The 22,703-nt window shown below is 38.3% G+C and overlaps 2 protein-coding genes across 2 annotated transcripts; both read right to left on the bottom strand.

The window, feature by feature from the left end:
• Positions 1-551: 551 nt before the first annotated feature.
• Positions 552-8,497, bottom strand: LOC136679380 (TM2 domain-containing protein 2-like). Its single transcript, XM_066657875.1, has 4 exons — positions 7,970-8,497; positions 6,702-6,789; positions 5,147-5,268; positions 552-2,452 (listed from the first exon to the last, which is right to left on the bottom strand). Exons 1-4 carry the CDS (start codon positions 8,296-8,298, stop codon positions 2,239-2,241), a joined length of 753 nt encoding a protein of 250 aa, XP_066513972.1. The 5' UTR covers positions 8,299-8,497; the 3' UTR covers positions 552-2,238.
• A 3,818-nt stretch (positions 8,498-12,315) lies between these two features.
• LOC136677882 (T-box-containing protein TBX6L-like) lies at positions 12,316-18,523 on the bottom strand. Its single transcript, XM_066655576.1, has 7 exons — positions 18,116-18,523; positions 16,859-17,126; positions 15,257-15,403; positions 14,340-14,416; positions 14,050-14,177; positions 13,064-13,695; positions 12,316-12,720 (listed from the first exon to the last, which is right to left on the bottom strand). Exons 1-7 carry the CDS (start codon positions 18,337-18,339, stop codon positions 12,535-12,537), a joined length of 1,662 nt encoding a protein of 553 aa, XP_066511673.1. The 5' UTR covers positions 18,340-18,523; the 3' UTR covers positions 12,316-12,534.
• Between the last annotated feature and the right edge of the window lie 4,180 nt (positions 18,524-22,703).

Consider the following 22,703-nt stretch of genomic DNA (forward strand, 5'->3'; position numbering starts at 1 on the left):
TAGTTAATTGTTCACTCAAAATGAATGGTCTCTACCATTCTACTAAAAATGGAAAAGGCTGATATATGGTTCTTCATTGCAAGGGCTCAACTGATTAAAACATATGGAGAAAATGAGACCAATGACTGCAACCACAAGTCCTTGGGGGTATCCCACAGATAACTTAATCCTCAAGTCAGATATATCCAATAAGAAAAGGGCTGACATTCTTATGGACAATTCCCATCTCCAGTCTTAAGTAATCCAGCTTTGTGGAGTAGCCCCTAGGTGTTGATGTGAATACTGAACAAATCCACAATTTTTGAGTCCATCCTTCCAATGAGTAGAACTCTATGAAGAAGCTATGAGTATGAAAGGGCAGTAAAGACGACTGTCTGAGACCAGAACTCAAAACCCCTGAAAGTGTTTGTGATTAATTGGAACATGAGGAACAAATATTGCAACCATCTTCTTTAACAGAACTTTACAGGTGCAGAAACTGCACTAAAGTCAAACGGTGTACACAGTAAGTAAAGTACATATTTGTATAAATTATTCCATTTCTTTTTTCTGATACCACTGTGCAGGTTCAATACCTCGGTAAACAAACAGCTCTGTTGACTGAAAACTGAATAAATGAAGGGTGGTAAAAGAAAGAAAAGAAAAACATGACACAAAGAAAGAGCTTATGTAGCAGCTGTGCTTAGATTGCAGAGTTAATCCCAGTTACGTAATGTTTATTTGCCTAAAGAGGCTCTGTACATCAACAACGTTTTGTCGCTTTTTGATCTAATACAGGATAGTGTTCTTTGGCAGCAGTTTTCTACACCGTCAGCATTCCAGCTGCCTATGCAAATCCTAGCATTTTATCAAAACATCCCTCTAGGAGGACTACAGTAAATTAAATCAGGAGGAAAAAGGAAGTCGAACGGATCACATAGCTGAGCAAACATACTGGCCTCTGAACACAAAAGATATATGATACTGCTGCAAAACTTGATCATGAAAATGGACTAAGCAGTAGCGCATAATTACCCTGTCACAATATAAACCTTCTGATGTGAAATGCTCCCATTCTAAGTCTGAATATTTCAGTGGTTGTGAATAGAAGCAGATAGAGCCTGAATCCCCTTAAAGCTCCTCAGAGTTATTACCTGAAATGGTTATGAATACATTGCCAGGCGCCTGTGATATTGCTTTATTATAATTCTGAGAGGTTTTAGGCCTAACACATTTTTAAACTGCATCTATGGTGGACAGGTGAAGAGTGTTGAAAGCCCTCTATTCAGGTAAATTTGTGTTGTGTATTTTAGTGCTGTCATTGGAACGTTTGGACAGTAATTGATGACAATTGATGAAAACCTCTTTACACGGTACTTCTAAAAAAAAATGTGTACACATTTAATTTAACACAGATATTCAAAACAAAACATCCAACTCAACACAAAATAAAGATGTACAAGTAGTCCATATTCCCACAGTAGCAAAATCACAGTAAACATTAATCAACGCTAAGAAAGGATGTGTGTCTTTTTTTGGAACATTCAAAGAGAGTTCTGTTAGACGGGTAGATATTCAACATTCCGTCTCCTTTTTCTCTGGTGTCATATATTTGATTTTGATGTTGATTCTTCAAATTCTTTATCCATTATAGGTAAACCAGTTCTGTTTGTTATCGTATTTTAAGACTGATGAACCTAAATAACATCCACATTTAAAAAGACAATCCATGCTGAACCAATACTTACAAAGGCCAATCTTATATCTGCTGAATGGGTAGACAAAACACTGAACTCAAAACAGCCTGCTTAATTACATATGGACTGGGCTATCTATTGTTAAACTATTGTCTTTTGCCATTATATGGGTCCTTTAAACACTGCACGTAGGGCGTTTGTCCTGTGCAAATATGTGAAAACAAAAGAATGCAGTGAGTGCAAGGTCTCCAAACAGAACCAGCTGCAGGTGGTTTTTCTGCAAGTTTGCTGCATAATAACATGTAGAAATAAAATTATCAGTCTTTTTTAACCACCAAAAAAAACTGCACAGCAAGCAATTATATTTTAAATGATTATTATATATATTATTTTAACTGAATAAACCCCTGTATGTTCCACGGAGACCATGTTTCTGATTTAGCATTCACTTTCCATTGGGTGTCAGACATAATGGCCGTTTCATAACATAAAGAAGATTTATTTGAGAAATCAGCAGACTGCTCCTTTAAGAGCTGGAAGAAATTGAGATTATATGTGATGGTCAGTAGAAGGTGCACCAGTTGCTGCCATCGCTGGGTGTCAGTCCTCCAGTGATGAGGAGGATCAGGTCAACAAACCACCAGATTCCAAGACCTCCAAGAGTTAGGAGCTTCCCCACAGCTGTGCCTGTGTGCCCCAGACAGAAACGGTCCACTCCGAAACAGCCCAGGAAGAAGGAGTACAGGAGAGTGGTGATGAAGTAGTGACCCGTGTATCTGGAAAAATGCCAGAGGAGAGAGTCAGAAAATAAATGGCTGTGTGAGTTCCAGAAAGCAGAAACTGACCTGATGTTTCCAGCCTAGAAATGGGTCTCTGAGAAATGTAGTCTCTGAAAACACTGACTGTCTGGTTTAGTTTAACCTTCCAGGCTAAGGTCCTTGTGGAACATTTTGGTAAACATATGAGAGGTAATGAGTGAGTTAAAAGCCAATTCAGTAAGATGCCTTGCATCTATCTAGCCTTAAGTATCCCCTAGTGTTGTCACGATACCAAAATTATGACTTTCGATACGATACCTGCCTAAATATCTCGATACCGATACTGAAATGATACTATGGCAAAAATCTAAAACATCAGGAAAATTAATGTACTTTCTCTACACGCTGAGGGCGGTCGGCAAAAATCACTGGTATCCACTTGTTATGTGTGACACCACACATGACCTTACGCCATTTCTGGGTCCAGACGTGCCTTCGGTCCCAAGTCATAAGATGTGTTTTTACTGTTTTGCAGTGTCTCCCACAGCTCTGCCTCTGGGAACAGAATAACCACAGAGACAGCTGTGTCTCCCGCTCTCGGACATCACCTCTCTTTGTCTTTGTCTGAATCCCTGCTATTGGTTTACAGAGGTGTCAATCACTTCTGACCCTCCTGCTCAGAGCTCGGAGTGAATCACTGTGGAGAGCTGCGACCAGCAGCGCACCCCTCCCCAGGGTACTAGGACCCCGCTCACAGCCAGCAGCTGCTCATTGGTCCGCAGCTAACAGGAAGACCGCACTCAGCTTTGAATTCATGAAGACTTTACGTAAAACCTTCACATTGTCTGGGCACCAGGAGCTCCAGAACAGTGTGTTACCATTACGCAGGAAACAAAGACATGTTTACTGTGGAGTGGTGAGCATGGGATTATCTTTTGGAGCTTTTCACCAGCGAGGCTCCTTTCCTGAGACTGTAAGTGATTTTTAAAGACAAAAAAGAAGAGACTGAAGAGACCTTACATGTCTGTTATGGTTTAAAAGTCAAAGTTTAAACGGCATCCTGCTCCAGATGTAAACAGTAAGTACCGAGCAGTGTGGGCTCTCTGTGTTTTTCTGGAGAACAGTTGAGTAAAGGTGGCTGAAAATTGGTGTGTGAGTATTTGTGTTTTGGGTAGAGGGTGTTTCTGTGGAAAGGGGTTAAAGTACCGGTACTAATGATATGGGGTATAGTGCCGTTTTTAATGACAAAGTATTGAGATACTTTTCTAGTATCGGTGTACTGTGCAACACTAGTATCCCATAAAAGAGAAAAAAATGAAATCACAAGTACGCAAACATTAGTATCTCTTAGTATTTTAGATGCACGGCCCATCTTTCAGATGGTGCATTAAAATTTTTAAAGCAGTTTACTGTGACAACATTCAAACATATTTCAGTCCCCTTTCTCTACATCTTCATCATGACATTCTTCACACTTAATAATAATAATAACAACAAAATGTGTCTTCTGCATTTAACCCATCTGTGGCAGTGAACACACACACTTGTGTACTAAGGGCTGTGAACACACACCCAGAGTGGCAGGCAGCCATCCCCAGCGCCCAGTGAAGTGCCTTGCTGAAGGGCACTTCAGCCATGGATGTTCCTGCCGGTCCTGGGGATCAAACCGGCAACCTTCCGGTACCAAGCCTGGTCCTCTAACCTTTAGGCCAAGGCTTCTCCATTTATGAACTCTGGATTTAAGATGATTTTGATGTCCCAGTATTTTAGTTGCTTTGAAGTAAAATGGGTGAACCCCTGTGTCCATGTGGGTTTCCTTCGGGTGTCCAGCTTCCTCCTACTGCCCAAAAACACACGTTGCTAGATGGATTGACTGCTCAAAAGTGTTCATACGTGGGAGTGTGTGAGTGAATACGTGAGTGTATGTTGTCCGCGATGAACTGGCAACCCCTTCAGGGTGTGTTCCTGCTTTGTGCCCAATGATTCCGGGTAGGCTCTGGATACACCATGACCCTGAACTGGATAAGCAGTTACAGACAATGAATAAGTGAATGAATATTCTTTGAGTTGTCTAGAGTTGTGTTAGACTATTTCTAAGCAGTGCATGAGAAGCTTAACTGTGTGTGTTTTTTTTATGTGGGGGGGGGGTGTATCTTAGGTTTGGTATAGTTTTTTTCACTCAAACCAATTAATATTTCTGATGAATCAACTGATAATAAAACAGCCTAAATAAAGCCTTCTTTATCCATGCTATTCTATTCAGTAATAAATACTTTATAGCATATTGCACATCAAGTCAGTGGTGCTGTATATTTGATCATCTATTTAATTTTTAGTATTTTTAGATTAGTTATTCGAGGTCATTTTCAGGACATTTTCCATCACACCTCCCAGCGATGGGAAAAAAAACAAACTTAGTACTACAATGCCCTCAAGTGGTAAGATATAACATATACATGCCAAAAATATAAATGTGTCTGCACCATTGTACAGATTCTACAAGTCTCTGGAACTAAAACTGTAGAGATATAACATCAGTCTTCTAAAAGATAAGACCTGAGCTGCTGTTTGTTGGAAGTGGAGAGCTCAAAGATCCTAATTTCCCATTAGTGTTCAACATAACAGATCTTGCAACCATGAGAAAATGGTTTAGCGTTGCATTTAAGTCACAATGTTACATCCTTAATAAACACAGGTGATTTGAAATCTTACTTGATGCATGGTTCATTCCCTCTGAGAAATTCACGAGGTCCAGCGCATTCAATGCCAGCCAAAGCTGAGCACAGCACCTGGGTGTGGTTTACGTCTTTGTACACTTGACCCTGATTTCCTATCTGTATGAAAAAGAAGCCAAGCAATAATTGATATTTAAGGTAAATTGTACAGTGAGGAGAAACAAGCAGTCAGATAAATTTGTTTTGGATAGTTAGTAAAAATACTGTGCATGTGCAAATATAAACACATAATGGCATTAGACTTTGTTCTAACAAAAATGAAGAAAATATATACCTAATACAAATATTAAGGAATGGAGAAGCGGAGAAGAAAATGATGATGATGATGATGATGAAATATTAAGGAGAAGATATAAAGAGAGTGTATTAAACATATTTTCGTTAAGGCCTAATCTAACCTAATTAGTGATAATGCCACATCGAAGCCTGCTCCACTGCCTGCTCCACTGCCTACTTACTCATGTCCAACTCCTTAACAAGCATCCATCATGACCCACATGTACTTGTAGGCACTGCTGTCTCTCAAAGTAACTAAGTGTAATATAAATGTATGCTTACAAATTCAAGCTGTTAAAACATAAAATCAGCATTTCACCAAACTGTTGACCTAGATATTTTCTCAATTGCCCCACGACACTTTCTGTCATCTGTGGATGTACATTTTAAATATTGAAGCATTTTTAATGAATAGAAGTATGAGCACAAACAGGGTATATGCTGGATATTGCACAACAGTAACAGGCTTCATGTGTCCATTTAATGAAATAACTTTCAAGATACAGTTCAAGTTGATTATTTCTCCATTTGTCAGGCAAGCTTTTATTTTTGAGATTCAATGTTTATGTTGACACATAATATGCAAAAAAATAATTACATGATATCCTGCAATATATACGGCACGGTGGCTTGGTGGTTAGCACGTTCGCCTCCCAGCACTGGGATCTTGGGTTCAAGTCCCATCTGGGTGGAGTTTCCATGTTCTTCCCGTGTCTGCGTGGGTTTTCTCCGGGGGCTCCGGTTTCCTCCCACAGTCCAAAAACATGGAGGGTAGGTGAATTGGCTTCTGTAATAACTGTCCTGGTTTGTGAGTTAATGAGTGTGTATGTGTGAGTGAATGTGTGTGTGCCCAGATATGGATTGGCGCTCTGTCCTGGGTGAAATCCTAGTGCCCGATGCAGTCCTCCAGGTGGACGGTTGTTTCTGGTCAAGAGTACGCTGTGCGCGTTTGGCTGCCGCTTCTCGCCAGTGTGTGTGTGTGAATTGAGCGTTCTGAGCAGTGTAGATTGTAAAGCGTCCTTGGGTATCTAGAAAGGCGCTATATAAGTGTAACGATAAATAAATAAAAATAAAATACAATTACATTTTTAACTACCTTAAATAAATGTGATGTGTCTCAGGCCGTCTGAATTTGTTAGAAAATTATTTAAGGTTTCCCTCTGGATTTATGTTTATTCACATTCAAACACATACATTTAGTTAATAAATTAATGCATGAATGAATGGATCAATCAAATCAATCTTCCACTACTCACCTTCAGACAGCCATGTCCCATCTCCAGAAAAGCAGTGGTGTTTCCTTTATGGTCCTCAGGCTCTTCGCAAAATATGAACTCCTCCGGTCTGGACAAAGAACCAAAACCATGTAAGACAACGTGCAAAGGTATTATTAATGTATTTTAAACCAATTACTATTATTAATTAAACACAACTGACCATTTTAACACAGGTCAGCTTTAACAATAATGTGTACCTTGTACCTTCATTCATTCATCTCCACTGAAAACATAGGCGCACTTTTTTTTTTGTACAGTTACACGCTGTAATCCATTAATTGCTCTGCATACACAGATGGCCCTCTTTCACCCTGTTATTCAGAGGTCAGTATCCAGAGCAATGCAGTGACACTTGCGTGTTCATGACACGTAAGTGTGTGTTGGGTTGGTACAAGTGGATCAGACACAGCCGTGCTGATGGACATTTTAAACCACGTGCTTTCTCACTGTCCACTCTATATGACACATTAACTTTTTTTGGTCCACCGTGTAGATGTAAAGTCAGTGACAGTAGCTCATCTGTTGGTGCAGTGTGTGTTGGTCGTCCCCTGTTCCTTCATCAGTGAACAAAAACACTGCACAGGACGCTGTTGGCTGGATGATGGTTCCCTATCCACAAAACATATGGGGGGTTAATAACGCCAGCAGCTGTGTCTGATCCACTCCTGCGAGCACAACACACCACCACCACCACTTCAGTGCTGAGAATGATCCACCCAAATCATACCTGCTCCGTGGCGGTCCTGACCATTCAAGTACATGGCGAAATGGCCAGAGGAACGAGCAATCAACGGACTACAGTTTGTAACTGCAGAACAAGTTGCACCACTACGGTCACTGGAGCGGATAAAATGGACATTAACTCTAGAAACATGTTAATGTTTTGGCGGATCTGCGTGTAGATAATTTATTTGACTTCGGAAAATTAAATAAGATGCTAACTTCATGTATGTACTTACAATGAAATGCACTGCTACTATTTAAGGTGGAACGGGGAAATTAAAAAAGAAGTTAACATTATGGTATACTCCATAACGTGGAAGAACCTTCGCGATTGTCAAATTGGTAGAAAAGCTAAGTTACAAACAGAAACAACGTGACACCTTTAAGGAGGAACAGAAGAATAAAAGCTAGCTAGGATAACAGAATAATACAATGCCTTCATTGTTTAATGTGGTGAAAAAGAATTAAAAAAATATTGTAGAAAACTATAGCTAAAAACACTAATTTTACTGTTTTTTTCTTACAGATATCTGCAAAGAATGACGGGAGACGGCGGGCTGTAGTGGAACTGCTCGGTGTTGTTCTGCGGCTCTTGCGAAGGTCTTTCCGCCGGCTCGGTCTCGTTCTCCACGGCTCTGGCCCCATTCACAGCCGCGGTTGATGAGGGGCTGGAGGCGGAGGTTGTTGTCGTTGTCGTTGTAGTCGTTGTGGTGGTGGTGGTGGTAGTCGTCGTGTCTCTGTTTTCCGTGCTTTCCGTGTGATTTTGTGAGTGTATTCCGTTCAGAAGTAGAACAGACAGTAGAAGTAAACACTGAACGCCTAGCAGCACGTAGCTAACACAAAACGGTCGCATTATTAGAAACCTACACAATTCAACGTCATGACATAAAACTGTTATACACCGGGTCTGTTTAACAGTTACCCCCCTATGTAACCTCCTCTATTCGAATGTTGCATATTGTCCGAATAAACGGTTTTCGCAGATTAGCTCATCTCACCGCTGAACTGCCGCTTCACCTCCCGATGACGTCAGAAAAGTTCCTGGTTCCTATGGGGGGAAAAAATATTTTTTTGAATTTCTTTTTATTTATCTGTGTCATACTTTGACTGATTTAACTGTCACCGACTCTACTAAAATGTAATTTATTAATGTATGTTTTTTAAATGGAATTTTATATAATCTCGCTTTACCACTTGAAAAAAATTAGATTTTTTTTGTCATACGCCTGAAATGACATCATTTGATGCCCTCTAATTAAAATAAAACATTACATGGAATTTCATTTATTAGGCTTTATTTTTATTTTGAAATGTATTGTCGTGCTCTAAATATTTTTTCTCCACTGCTAACACTGGACAAGCAAGCAGCGCTACAAAATGGAAATATTTATTTATTTATTTATTTATTTATTTAATTTTTATTTTTTTTTACAATTGTTAAATTATGGCTTTCTACGTGATTTTATTTATTTGATCATTTATTTTCAAATGGCAGAAATGTGTACAGCTCTATGGTTCTGGGATTGTTCAAACCCCACATCTGGTCACTGTTTGTGCAGAGTTTGGTGTTCTCCCTGCATGGGCTTCCTCTGGGTTCTTTGGTTCCCTCCTCAGTCCAAAAAGACACGTTGGTAAGTAAACTGGCTATGCTTTAATGACCCTAGGTATGGGAGTTTGAGTAAATGTGTGAGTGTATGGTGCCTTGTAATGGACTGGCACTTCAGGGTGGAATCCCTGCTTTTCACACAGTGATTCATGGTAGGCCCTAAACCCACCACGACCCTGAACTTGAGAAGTGGTTACAGAAAATAAATGATTGGCAGAATCTGTCTTGCATTGTTAAAACTCCTCAGCTGCACAAATTCATGCTGACATATGTTCAGCTTGTGTTTGAGTAACAGTAACTGTGTCTGATAAACGATAAAGACTGTCTACCCAATGCTGTGTTCTGAGGGAGCAAGGTACCAGTTTGTGTCTGTATAGGGTGTTTGTTTAAAAAGCCAGGTTCCTCTGGCTGATGTATCATTCACTGTCTTAGATTTCCCATAATCCTTGGTGTCAGCAAGGTCAGCAGCAGCACCTCTGTTAAGTTACAGATTACACAAATATTCTATAGTAGGCCTAAGTAAACTGAAAATTAGTGCTGGACATTAATATTCAGATAAAGTTCATTTAAGATGTAATGTTCTGATCCTTTCTAATTATAAATGCAATTACCCAAATGTAAATAAATGAGAGAATATCAGCTGTTACAACTAGGTTAGACCAGTCAATTTATACTTCGAGGCAGACCTGAAATTGATACAGATGTGTAATTATACAAGTTGTACCAATATATCTAATTACTTGTAACAGTGACTAGATCCACTGTAGTTACATTAATGTTATATTGGTTATTATATCAGGGAGTAGACTAGAGAGTTCCAGAGAAGACTATGATGAGTAAAAAGGGAGAATGAAACAGTGTATAACATTACAGTAAATGTATGAAGACAAAATTATTTAAAAGTCACACAAATGGGCAAAAGAAACATGAGGTTATGGTTTTCAGCACAGCTGTTGATATGTCAGTTAGCAGAACAGAAATTTGTTTCCTGACCTCACACTGCACTCCAAACACTATAGGGATATGTTCAGTTTTATCAGCAGCACATAACTGCTGGACTAGATAGCCCAGGACGGAACAGAAAATGTAAAATTGAGAATAAATGAAGGTCTATTGTATGAAACTAATAGCTACCATCTATTTATGATATCGTTCCTTTATGTTTATGTTTTGAATATATAGACAGAAATGTGATACAATCAGAAAATAAAGTAAAATAAAAATAATACATTAAAAAATGTAAAATTATTAAGGAACAACAGGAAAAAGAACAATAAAAGTACTATTATTACTTTTATTAGATATAAAGATAGCATATATAGCATTATAAATACAGTATAGCAATGATGTTTTAGCTTTTTTGTTTTTCATTTTGTACAGAATACCGATTGCCCTCCTCTGATGCATCTCTTTCTGGCCAGCGCCTTGAATATGAACTAGGAGCTCTGCAGATCACAGGAGGAATGGCCTGTTGGAAAAAGTATTTGAACACATCATGCTTTACATCCCAAGGAGGGTTAATATTGCATATTGTAACAATGGTAATTTACCTTGTTGCTATGTTTACCAGGGTGGTTGCTAAGGTTCTGTAGCTGGGTGCCATGTTGTCTTTGGTGACTGACAGTATGTTATTGTGTTGTGAATATAATGCTAAAAATGGTAATGGGACTTTTGCTGTGTAGTTGATATGGTATCCCAGGCAGTTGCAAAGGTGTTGATAAACATTTTTATAGTACTTCTAGTGATTGCTAAGGGGCTGTTATGTAGTTAAGAGTGGTCATCAGAGAGTTAGGTTGTTGCTATATTATCATGTCCTCTCATTTCATATCTCATGTATTTGCCGCAATGTTGCTAAGTGGTTTATATAGTGTTCAAAGTGGAATCCCTGTAGTAATCAAATAATGTTTAAATGTTGCTGGCTCTAGATAGAACCAAAATCCTTGAAAAATCATTTTTCCTCCAGCAACACTTGCCTTTTTGTTTTGTGGAGAACACTGATGCCAGTTCAATTCTGGCCTACTTTTAATTCAGATAAAAAAAACAATTAGAACAAAATTGAGGCCACAATTTAAAATAACACTGAAAAAATGGGAGAAAATATTACAGTAGTTAAAGCAACATTTCAGCAACATTTCCACACTGTTATTATCCATATCTGTTATTAATCAAAGTTCACTATCAATTTAATGTGAAAATCTCTCTCATTTGCTCATTTTAGCCATGCACAAATAAAGCAGAACAGAGCAACAGAGTGTCATTAATAAATAACTTAAATCACACCTTTAATCCAAATTTCCATACAGTTCTGGGTGAAAGTGAGAGACAACCAAATTCAGTCCTACAAGTTGGTTCCACAATCCATGCAAAACCAAACATTTTCAGTGATGCTAAGGCTGCTATTATCTGAGTTTCTGTGTTTGATCTCTTTCATTTGTTTCTCATTTCTTTTCTGAAGTCTTTCTGTCTCTCTTATCCTTTCAGACCCATAGTTTTGAGTTGTTCTTCTTGCAGCAGAAAGGTGAAAAGCTGAAGGTTTGTTCAGGTTTTCTTTCATACATTTAAGTGCTGTTCATCTGATAGGGAGAGTTTTGATGAGACAGCAGGTCTTTAGCCATTTCTATGGCTCCAGTTATATTTTTTTGTTGTGATTTTGCAAACTGCTTAGTTCTTCTACAAATGGATTACCTTGAACCTCTTCTCACAACTAGCTTCTTAAAAATGAATAATTTGTATCTAATAGTTGTGACTGGAAATGTATGAAAGGGTGGTTTCTGACTTTTGTACAATATGTTAATATGCCCTTAAAAATTAGTTCATTGAAAGTCCAGTAGTAAATGACAGAAAGCCCAGATTATAATGAATCTGAAATACAGTGATACCCATGATTGAACCAAAAAGGAAACAGAAGAAATATGATTTTCGGTGGATTTCAGTGATTTTTTTTTCTGTTATGAGACTGTGGAGATGTGGTGTATTTCCAGTCCTGAAATCATCCTGTCTGTTATAATTTCATATTTTGGGTGGGGAAGCCCTGATGCAATTGCCTAATGTCATTTCTTTCTTATTCTGTTCTTTGTGTTGTTGAATTTGAATTAAATCATATAAATACATATAAATATTAGTAGCATTTGACAATAGCTCTTACCCAGAGTGACTTATAATTTACATAATGTTACAGATGCAAGCAAATGTAGCATTAGGAGTCTTTCCCAAGGACTCTTGTTGTTCTAGCATGATGTTCCTGCCTGAGCGATTAACCAAACCCCAGTCTGCTGAATAGAGGGCAGCGGTGGTGTTAACCACTACAGTATGAAAATATGGTATTTTGTCTACATTATTTTTAATGCGTTGCTTCAGCTTATTTGCTTGAAATGATTCTGATACCACTCTGATGATCCTAATTTAATTCTGATATCATTATTTAATAAATATAATTCCTGCATCTGAGTTCCTATTAAATCTGTTCCATTCCCATTTGCTGTCTCATTGGGTGGATCGGGACGTAGGCGACTTTTGACCCCTGCGGCCCCCTAGAGCATTGGAGGTCCCAGGAGGACGGAGGGGAGGAAGAGCATATGGAGAACCTCTGGAGCGAGGAAGGACTGCTGGAATCGCTGTAGCAATCACATTCATGTAGTTATAGGGATAGTAGTGGGAGATGATGACACCCTATAAAAAATAAAGAATATATTTTATTAAAAATAGATTAAAAAAAAAAAGTAGAAAATTATGTTTAAAATGTGGTGTGTGTGTGGGATGGAGGGGTGGTATTCAGACATGCCATAACAGAATTTTATTTCTATTAAGGATGCCAGAAAGCAATTATAAATTAATAGATTGCTGTTATTTACATTTTGTAGCAGGAGTGTTACCTCATATTATTCGTTTTAAAAGGATCTGTTATGACATTTTAAAACAGCTTATAAAAATAGGTTGCAAACCATTATCTCTAGATGCATGACTTTGAAAAGTTGTTAGAATTCCCCTTCGTTACATGTTAAAGGCTACTCACCTGAGTGGGGGGTCCAAACTGTTGGAGTGTGTGTAAAGCCCCTCGTCTGGCAGCATCCACGTCAGGAGTCCAGCTGCTGAGTTGGTGGTCTGTGGGATTCGGGGGGGTCACCAGGGGGTTGAGGGTCCTGAGCAGGTGGAGAGGGTTAGGTTGGGGTAGGAGCCCACTGACCAGCGGGGGTCCCAGAGACAAACAGCAGCGGAGTGTGTGAGGAAGTGTATGCTGGATTGTGTGAGGGTGTATGTTAGTGTGTATGAGTCTGAGGGGCTCCGGCTCCAGCACAGAACAGGGGACATTACTTGGGTCAAGGGTATGTTCAGTGTTGTGTTTGGTATGATGTTCAGTAATGCTTGCCAAGCTTGTTTCAGTGTAGTGTTCTCTAATGTTTTCAGTGCTGTAATTATCACTATTTCTGGTGTTATGACCAGTGTTCTCTTCTCTGCGCTCATTGATCTCTGTGATGTGTTTGAAAGTGTTTTCAGTGCTGTGCTCGAGGGTCTTGGTGTTGTATTTAGGGGTGTGTTCAGTTTCTTGTTCAGGGGTCTCACTGCCAGTGGTGGTAGAGATATCTGAGCCCTGAGCGCTGCTCCTGTTAGACCCTGCATCGCTCTCCGAGTCAGTCTCACACAGATCTGAACAAGGAGTAGGGTTATGATTACTATTATATATTTTTATATTTAATTATATTTTTCTTTCTTAAGTACCAGAGTAATATTGCTGCTACTAGTTCTGCTACTACAACTAATGCTAACACTACTAATATTACTGCTATTAATAATAATAATAATAATAATAATAACAACTACAACAATAATAGTAGTAACAATATTACTACTGTAGTAGCAATGATATAATAATAATGGTAACAACAACAGTGTAATTAAATAATGTAATACATCTTAGACCCTTGGAAATATGCTTTATTTTATGAAGAGAGAAATAATAAACAAAAAATTAAAGTTAATAAATGTGTACATGATAAACACCTGCAGATGTGGAAGTAGCGGTGGGCTCCTGGAGGCAGTAAACTTGGGGGTCAGATGATTCATCTGAAGATCCACTTTCAGTTTTTTCAACATTTCTAAAGTTCAGCTTTAACTGAACCAATGACTTCCTGAACACACACACACAAACGTTATAAACACATATGCACATGCCAGCAATTCATTTCAACAGACATTCTGTACGTGGTGTTTATTTACTTTTGCTAATTAATATAAAGGGATTTATTTTCAGCATTCTGTGTGCTGTGTGTATGTGGGAAGTTTGTTCTGACCGTTTCTCTCTGCGGCCATTCCCTGTGTCACGGAACCCTTTAGCAAATGGATTGTTGTCAATTTTCAGCTGCGTTATCTAAAAAGATATACAAATAGAGAAACCACAGAGTCACTGCGGCACTGAGAGTGTTCCACCAAACAAATTATACTTGTTTTGTGGTGTATCTTTGAGAGTCCTGACAAAACAAGACCGGGTAAAAGAAGCTAACAAAGTATGCAGAGCAACATATTGACTAAATTATGTTTGTAAAACTACAATTGTGCTTATATGGTCAAATGAAGGATTAATGTAAAGTAAGAAGTTAATGTACAGTAAAAAGTTTAAAGGTTTTTAAAGGCAGTAACATTTCAGTAAAAGTAAATAACTTTGTTACAGTATGTAGTGATATTCTGTATGTGAATATGCTGGTTTAACCCTTTCCAAATCCCTCCTGGTGGCCATCCAGTGTTATTTGAGTATTATTATTGTCATCCAATGCTGGTTAATAAATACTTCATTATGTTAAATCAAGAGTGATGTTAATATAACTAATCCATATGATGAATAAGAACATCTGGAAATAAATTATGTTCTTCAATATAGCTCACAACACATTAGAAAAAAAAATTACCTTTGACATTATTTATGTTTTATTACAAGCAACACGCTTATTAAGAACAATAATTATTTTAAATAATAATCTTAGGTGCATATAACATTTCTGCATGTAATATATAATGTATAATATTTATTTTATGGGATTAGATGATTTTTTATTATTTGTCGTGTTATGCATATCATTACAGAATGATTTTTACATTTTCTGCTATGTTTTGCTATTGAATCAGAAACTGTGTCATATTTCAATGTGTCTACCTATTAACACAAAATCAACAAATTGTGTGATTTGACCAGGAGTTGCCACAACCTTTGTACCTTGTCATTCTGGTAGGCCGTCACTGCCATGAACTCAGTCTCGGGGAAGACAAAAGTTTTAAAGGTGCAGTAAGGAAGTTGCAGGATGTCGTTGGCACGAACCACATGAATCCTAGGCTGGTATTTGTGCATGGAGTTCAGTATTGTCTACAGTCAAAACACGAAAACAACAAAGAACATGATCATTTCTCAGATTTACAGCCTGCATATAATCCCTTTACCACCAAGAAAATACAATATGCAATAAACACTAAAATTAAAACTCAAAGCTTAATTTTATTTAATAGTAGTAAATAAATGAGATATGGAAACCAGACCTAGGTTATGTTTTAGTTGCAATTTTATTCTTTGATGACCAATATTAAATCTTATATCCAATATCTCTAAAAACATCCATTAATTAGAAAAACTCAAACTTTCTAAACTTGTATTACTTTTATTAATCATCCAGATTTTCTCACAATTAAAATGCATTGTGTTAAAATTATGTGTAAAAAGAATGTATTTTGATAGAAAACCAGTTAAGGGAAGTAGATTTGAGCAGGGGTACCCAAACTTTTGCTCAGGACGATAGGCTTAAAATGAACATGACAATGTCTCTGAGGACTTACCAATGAGATGGACTGAAATGTTAAAAAGTTGATTATATGTTAATTGTTCCTTTAAAAGTTCTGTCATCTGTTTTATAATAAAACTAGACTATATTAAAAATGTTTAATTTTTATATATGTTTAAATATATTTAGAAAAATGTAATAGATATATATTTTGGGTGTGGAACCTTTGAATCAACCCTGGACAGTCCATTACAGTGGATGAAGATTAATACAATTTATTTACATTCAATAACATTTGTATATGTATTTTTTTATTACATTATATTTTTTATATATTATTTTATGTACGTAATAAAAATGACCATAACATTCAAAAGTATTTTAATCAAATATTCATTCAAATATTCAAAGTATTTTAAATAGTTCCAATGAACAACAGCAGCATTTTTTGACAATATACACAAATACTTAACTATTTGTTATTGGTTTTTTAATATATTAATATCTGGATTCTAAGATTTAAGATTTTTTATTATTTATTATTACTTTTTAAACTATTATGAATATATTTATGTCATTTTGTAAATAATACATAAACACCAGCACAAATACAGGTTATAAAAAATATGAAAAACATTTTTGTTCATAGCGTAATCTTTCAGAATAGGAAAAAAAATCTGCATTAATAAAATTAATAAATTCAGATTTATATGCCAAGCTTAACATGTTGGAGGATGGGAAATTTTTATTCAAATATTATTTATTTTTTAATGTAAATGCACAATAAAATGATATAAAATGTGCAGTGCATACACAAAGGAATGAGATTTTGAAAAGTGCCAAGAAAATGCCAAGCCTAGTTGCCTTTTGACATTAACAATGTCTTTCTTTGTTATATATATTTATAAAAATTTGTTGAAAAAAAGTGAATGTTTAAAAGTGGTAACAGCACAAGGTTTTTTTGTTTGTATTTGAGTTGGCTATACTAGTTATTGTACAGACATTTGCACACAGTCTTCTACAAGGAATTTAAACGCTGGACTCACAAATCCATGCTGGTCAGAGATGTTGTTAGTGAGTTTGAGTTTGTTGAAGTTGACCACTTTGTCCATCCACTGCTCCCCAGGGGCCGGACTGTCTGGGTGGATATAAATCCGTCGGGGCAGCTCAGGGTCTGCCTTCCCGGCCACTGTCCACCTCGCACCATGGAACTTATACCTGCACTCATCCGCCGCCACCACATCCATCAGCAGGATGTAGCGGGCCTTCCTTTCAAATCCAGAGCAGCGCACCCTCACAGCCGGGAACATCCGCCTGCAGCCCAGCCACATTCGCTCAGTTATACTGACATAATAAATCACTTAACATATCTGTAATGACAACAGCCCAATAAAACATGCAGTGAGAAGCTTTGGAAGTGACTTATTATATCTTCATTAATGACACAATGATGGTAGGGGGCTAATGTATTACAAAGATAGACAGAATGATAAGTTCATTGTTGGCATCTGTGAGTACTTGTTTTTGTCCCTCAGAGATAACATTTGCCAATATTTTGTCAAGTTACTTACTGTATCTTTCATTTAGAACTTTAATCCAGCAGAACACAAACTGTGACTAATAATTTCATACATGCATATGAGAATATACCTTTATTTTGAGGTTATTTTTTCCACACAGGTTACACTACTGTATCTTTAAGAATAAAATTTAACCCAGTAAGTCATTTAATAGAGGATTAAAAAATAATAAAATATTTATGACACTAAACCCCAGCTGTGTTTTGGCATACGGGTCAAAACCAATGTCTGCCAGTATTTTTGACTATTACTTAATAAAAGCGCATAATGAGAAAAATATGTTTAGTTCCAGGGAGTGAAGAAAAATAACTTTGATTTTCAGTTTTTTTTTATCTTTAAAAAGTTACTTATTGTATCTTTAATAACAACACTTGAACTATACCCTGTGTAAGAATGGGGCCAGCAAAGATAGTACAGTTGTTGATTGCTGATGAAGCCTGGATTTCAAGGATGAGTATGCAAAAGTTTGAGCACATCTAAATGCACAGTTATTGGTTACTTTACTGGTCGTGCGTAAAGCCCCAGTGTGGTGCCACGCGCTTTTACGCATGGGATGTTCACTTTGCGAGAACACCTGCTGAGGCACGCGCCGCCACGTCACACACACACTTTACGCACGAACCGGAACGCGCTCATTTCAACTCATTCTGTATTCCATAACACCTGAAAAAAAGAGGGGGAAAATACTTAAACAGAAGCGCGTGCGCTGGCTGTAGTCTATACCTGCCGGACTTGGTGATGACCATTTCTGTTCCGATGCTGTGAAATCGTGCCCAAAGCTCGGCGCCTTCCAGTTGCACCAGGGGCTCGTCCGGGGCCCCCGGGGCTCTCAGGGCCGGCGCGGAGGATTGCACGCGGCCCTGGATTTGTTCCACCACGGAGAACAGGTGAGGGGGCGGGGGAGGTCCAAACACTGCCCCAACGGTGAAGTCCGAGGAGTACGCCATTGATTAGATCCAGGAGAAATGCGGGTTGTTTTGGTTGTCCGCGTATTTATGTCATATCTAACTGGTAATGGCGCTCAACTTAACGAGGACGCAACTGGAAGAGGTGGGTAGAGTAAACTAACTCCATACTCAAGCACAAAGTACTCTAGACGTAGAAAAGACTGCTGCAGTTCATCTGCCCTCTTTAAGCACGTGTCTGGTCTTTTCTGAAATTAAAGAGCGCTCATGAGCTCAGCGCGTGCAGCGCCTTTAAACCACACTGAGGGTCAGTGATTGGTTTTAGAGACGCATCCAAAGCGCACGCGCATCCTCAGGGCGGAGTTATGGCATGCGCTCATTCAGAGAGACAGAAAATAAACAACTACTGTTGTATCAGGCTGTATTTACTGAAATTAGACACGTGTGTGTGTGTGTTTGGTGAGGGGGTAGACGGTTCATTATTTTCAGTGTTTACTGTTTCATTTTATAAGAAATGTTAAACAATTAGGGAAAAAAATCAGTACCACTAATAACAGTAATAATAAAAGAGGTATACATGTAAAAGTGAAACAAAAATCACTTTAAATACAAATTACATTTCTAGAAAAGTATGATTTATTAATTATTTATTTTTAGAATACTATAAAAACAAGAAACAGTATCTTTTCACAGATTTCTGGTGTTTTCACTGACTTTATTTTATTTTTTAAATAAATGTAAAATTTGATGCATGGAACACACATTTTTAAAAGTTCTTTTTAGTTACAATTTTAAATTGCTGGAAAACTAAGAATACAAATTATTGTAGTTTTGCCAGTAATATTTATGTCTATTCAAACTTCAGCGGCTCAGTAGCTTGTGGTTGCTGTTGTCTTCTTCCTCCCTTCATGATGCATCACAGGAAACAGTCTCTTCTAATATCTGCAGTAAACTTTGACCCAGATAAATCTGCGATTTTTATATTGTGTATTTTTGGATTTCTCTGTGTAATTTATATTCGATAAGCATTTATTGATGCTGAAGTGGACTGTGTTAGTGATATTTATCATGGGACTGGATTGTTTCTCATTCAGTGCCATCTGAGGGATCAAAGATTATGCACATTCACCTGTGGTTTCTGGCCTGGCTCTAAATACAGATTCTAGATTTTTTTAAATAATATTACATTAGGCAGTGAGAGACATAAAATAGTAGCAAATTTGCATTGAGAAATGTTTTGTTTAAATTATTTAGTTTGGCACAAAGTGGTGAACCAAAAAGTATTTCCTTACATTTTGGTGGATGCTCATATTATAGCTTTTATATTCACCTGTTCTGGACTGTTTATTATCAGCTTTACACAGTGTTAAGGGAAGCGTTCCTTTTCAAGTTGTGGAAAAGGATAAAGAACAAGTGTCTACTGTGGGACTGGCATACATGAAGTACATAAAACACAACTGACACCAATGATGCATTGTTAGAGAAATAACCGCAAGTTACTCCGCCCACTTTCCTCCCACAACCCCTCCTCTAATCAATCTCTGGGTTTAACTACTGCACACCAGGAACACCAGTTATCACACCATAAAACAAACCTGCCACAGAGAACTGCCACTCACCAAGCGTCGGTTCTGGTGTCTGATTTATTGGAGTAAATCAGAGCAAACAAATCATTATCAACTTCATACAAAGCTTCAAATAATGTGTATGTCCTAATATTTATATTTCCAACCATCAAAACAGGTTTTAAGCCAATACCAAGGCCTTTCTGCTTTTGAAGAGCAGAAAATGTGTAATATACACTAAAATATCACTTATTACACTTATATTCACAGAACTAACACAATTTAACTGTATATACTACATGTTCAAGTGTATTTAAACACCCACACATAGACCTACAGGAGCTGTTATGAATTCTCATTGTAAATTCATAGGCACTTTTATGGAGTTGGTCCCCATAATGCATATACAATACATATAAAAGATTTCACAGGAATCTATAAGATTTTGGAAAGTGTCTGTGGGTTGTTGTTTTGTTTTTTCCACCATCCATAAGACACTGGGGCTGAATATGAAGATATGGCTCAGTCAAATTTTGACCCATATTTTTAAGCCATATATTTATGAACCTTGCTTTGTGCACTGGGGCACAGTCATGCTAGAACAGAACAGGGTCTTTCCCAAAGTATTCCTACAGAGTTGGAAGCATACATTTGTCAAAAATGTTTTGGTATGCTATATACAATTGTACTGAAAGAAACACTCAAGTCCAGTGATTATGGGGTGTGCCCCAATCCTTTTGGGAGTGTAGTGTAACACAGCAACACTCTTATTGCCACTTTCTGGGCAAAGATTTTTTATCTCTGCATCTCTACTCAAAGTCCTAATTTCCTAATTGTGGTGTGACAGTTGCAGCGCTCAGGTGCTATGTCTGCTCACTATCCCAACCAAGCTGCTCTGTCATCAAACCTTTTTATACATCAGATACTTCAAATGCTTTCTTGGGATAAAAACTTGAAACAGTCTATGATCAACATACGTCCCTGAAGGGGAGTTCCTACAGTGATCCTTCCACCTTTGGAGCTCAGAATTTATCCTGAATAGAGCCAAATCTCTGGCACCAGAAGTGGCAGATTGAGTGGCATGTTTGAGAGCTGCTGTGTAACTGGAGACCATTTCACTGCTAGATCTCTGTAGTGAACAGAGCGGTGTGCTGCCAGGCATTTCACACTTAATACAGCATCTAAAAAGATACAGCAAAAAAAAAAAAGGTGACGCCGACCAGCCGGCCCCTCAGAGGAAGTTGCGATGAAGCACTAAAATGTGTGAAGGAGATAAAGAAGTAATGTATCCCAAATTCCGAAAATGAGAAGCTAGGCGAGTGACAGGCATGGGATTCCCCAGTTGAATTCCCAGTTCAGTGTTGTCTTCTAAGCAATTGTATAGAAGATCTAAGGTTGGCATCTGAAGTTCTGGTAATCAGTGAGATGGATGGCTTTGTTAGGAAAGAGAAACCCCAAAGAGATGACTAGGATGGTGATGAAACAAGCTGACGCAATGAACATGGAAGCAACACAGATCTTCTCAGCAAATTTGGGAGGGCTTTGTGTCCTGAACCTGCTGCTCTCACTCAGGAAACATTTTCCACTGCTACGTTCCTCATCCACAGCAGGGCGCAGCACTACGCTGCCAAGCTGCACCGCAATAAAACGCTGTAACCCAATACACCACTTAATCCCAGCTTGGGCAATCACAAGCATAGTTCAGCCCTGTGGGTCCCCACCACTCCTCCCTCCCTCCCTTCCTCCTTCCACAGTTCCTGCCTGTCACAGTGTGGGCTGATGCTGAGATTCTTAGATCTGTCATGAGGTCCTCTTGCTTCCAAGGTTTCATACATGGGAAAGTGGTCAGGTGGTCAGTGGTCAGTGCTCAGCTAGGAGATAATGAAGAGTGTCATCTTGTTGAGTATTGTGCACCTCAACAGTTCAGCTATAGCCTCAATTGCAATGAATATACAACCAGAGTAATGTGTGTAATCTGACCTAAGTTGTGAACTGTGATTACGTCCTCCCTCAGCTGGAGGTATTTTCCATTTCTATGAGTGTTACGCACATTCAGAAATACGCTTGAAATTTCACACCCAGTCTTTGTAACAGCTCAATCTGAGCTTACTCAGAGACCCACAGCAGTGACAGTTTTATGTCCTGAACCCAGTGGTGTTAAGAGAGAGGTCTGCAATAGCAGACATGGGGTAGCTATGCTATGCCATGTACCAGCTATGATCCATGCTTTTTCTGGCAACTGGGTGAGGGAAAACCCTGGGTGCTGGTCATCACACTTCAAAGGGAGTGGAACGAAATGTGACACAGCCGAGAGAAGGGAGAGGTGGCTGCTGGGATGCTTGGCTGGTAGGTATATGAGTGAAATTCAGCCAGCTTTAACACCCACGATGAATTGTGGATTTCACTGCAATCACCGCCCAACGGCAACAATCCCTGTGAACTTTAACATCTTTTTTTGTGGTGGTGAGAGCGGCAGCTTAGACAGCGATGACTCAAGGCTGGACTATACAGTAGTGTGTGATCAACAGAGCAATGCAAGTATTATAGCCTTAGATCCCCCTTTGTATATTGCAGCTGTTTATAATAAACTGCAGCCACTGTGCCTGCTGCGAAAGGTATTGCAGTAAGCCTCTAATACGGCTCCATGTACCGAGGGTACTTTGTCAGCTTTAAAGTATACATATATATAGAACTCCATTCTCTCTGAATTTATGGACTTGTCTTGGCAATGAGTGAACTCAAGACACATTGGGAAGTGTTTATCGGTGCTAGCGATGGAGAGTTGGTTCTAGATATTTGCAGCTCTTTGGCCATAGTTTTGCTGTGAAATGTAAAGCAGAG

This window comes from Hoplias malabaricus, chromosome Y (genome assembly GCF_029633855.1).
Source record: "Hoplias malabaricus isolate fHopMal1 chromosome Y, fHopMal1.hap1, whole genome shotgun sequence".
NCBI lineage: Eukaryota > Metazoa > Chordata > Actinopteri > Characiformes > Erythrinidae > Hoplias > Hoplias malabaricus.

Excerpts from the sequence above, each read along its gene's own strand:
- LOC136677882 (XM_066655576.1), bottom strand. The coding sequence starts at position 18,339 with ATGGCGTACTCCTCGGACTTCACCGTTGGGGCAGTGTTTGGACCTCCC. Across the intron at positions 17,127-18,115 it reads GTCATCACCAAGTCCGGCAG|GCGGATGTTCCCGGCTGTGA; the intron begins GTATAGACTACA and ends GCTGGGCTGCAG. Across the intron at positions 14,178-14,339 it reads AATGGCCGCAGAGAGAAACG|GAAGTCATTGGTTCAGTTAA; the intron begins GTCAGAACAAAC and ends GTGTGTGTTCAG.
- LOC136679380 (XM_066657875.1), bottom strand. The coding sequence starts at position 8,298 with ATGCGACCGTTTTGTGTTAGCTACGTGCTGCTAGGCGTTCAGTGTTTA. Across the intron at positions 6,790-7,969 it reads GTCATTCTTTGCAGATATCT|ACCGGAGGAGTTCATATTTT; the intron begins GTAAGAAAAAAA and ends TTCTTTGTCCAG. Across the intron at positions 5,269-6,701 it reads TGGGACATGGCTGTCTGAAG|ATAGGAAATCAGGGTCAAGT; the intron begins GTGAGTAGTGGA and ends TTTTTCATACAG.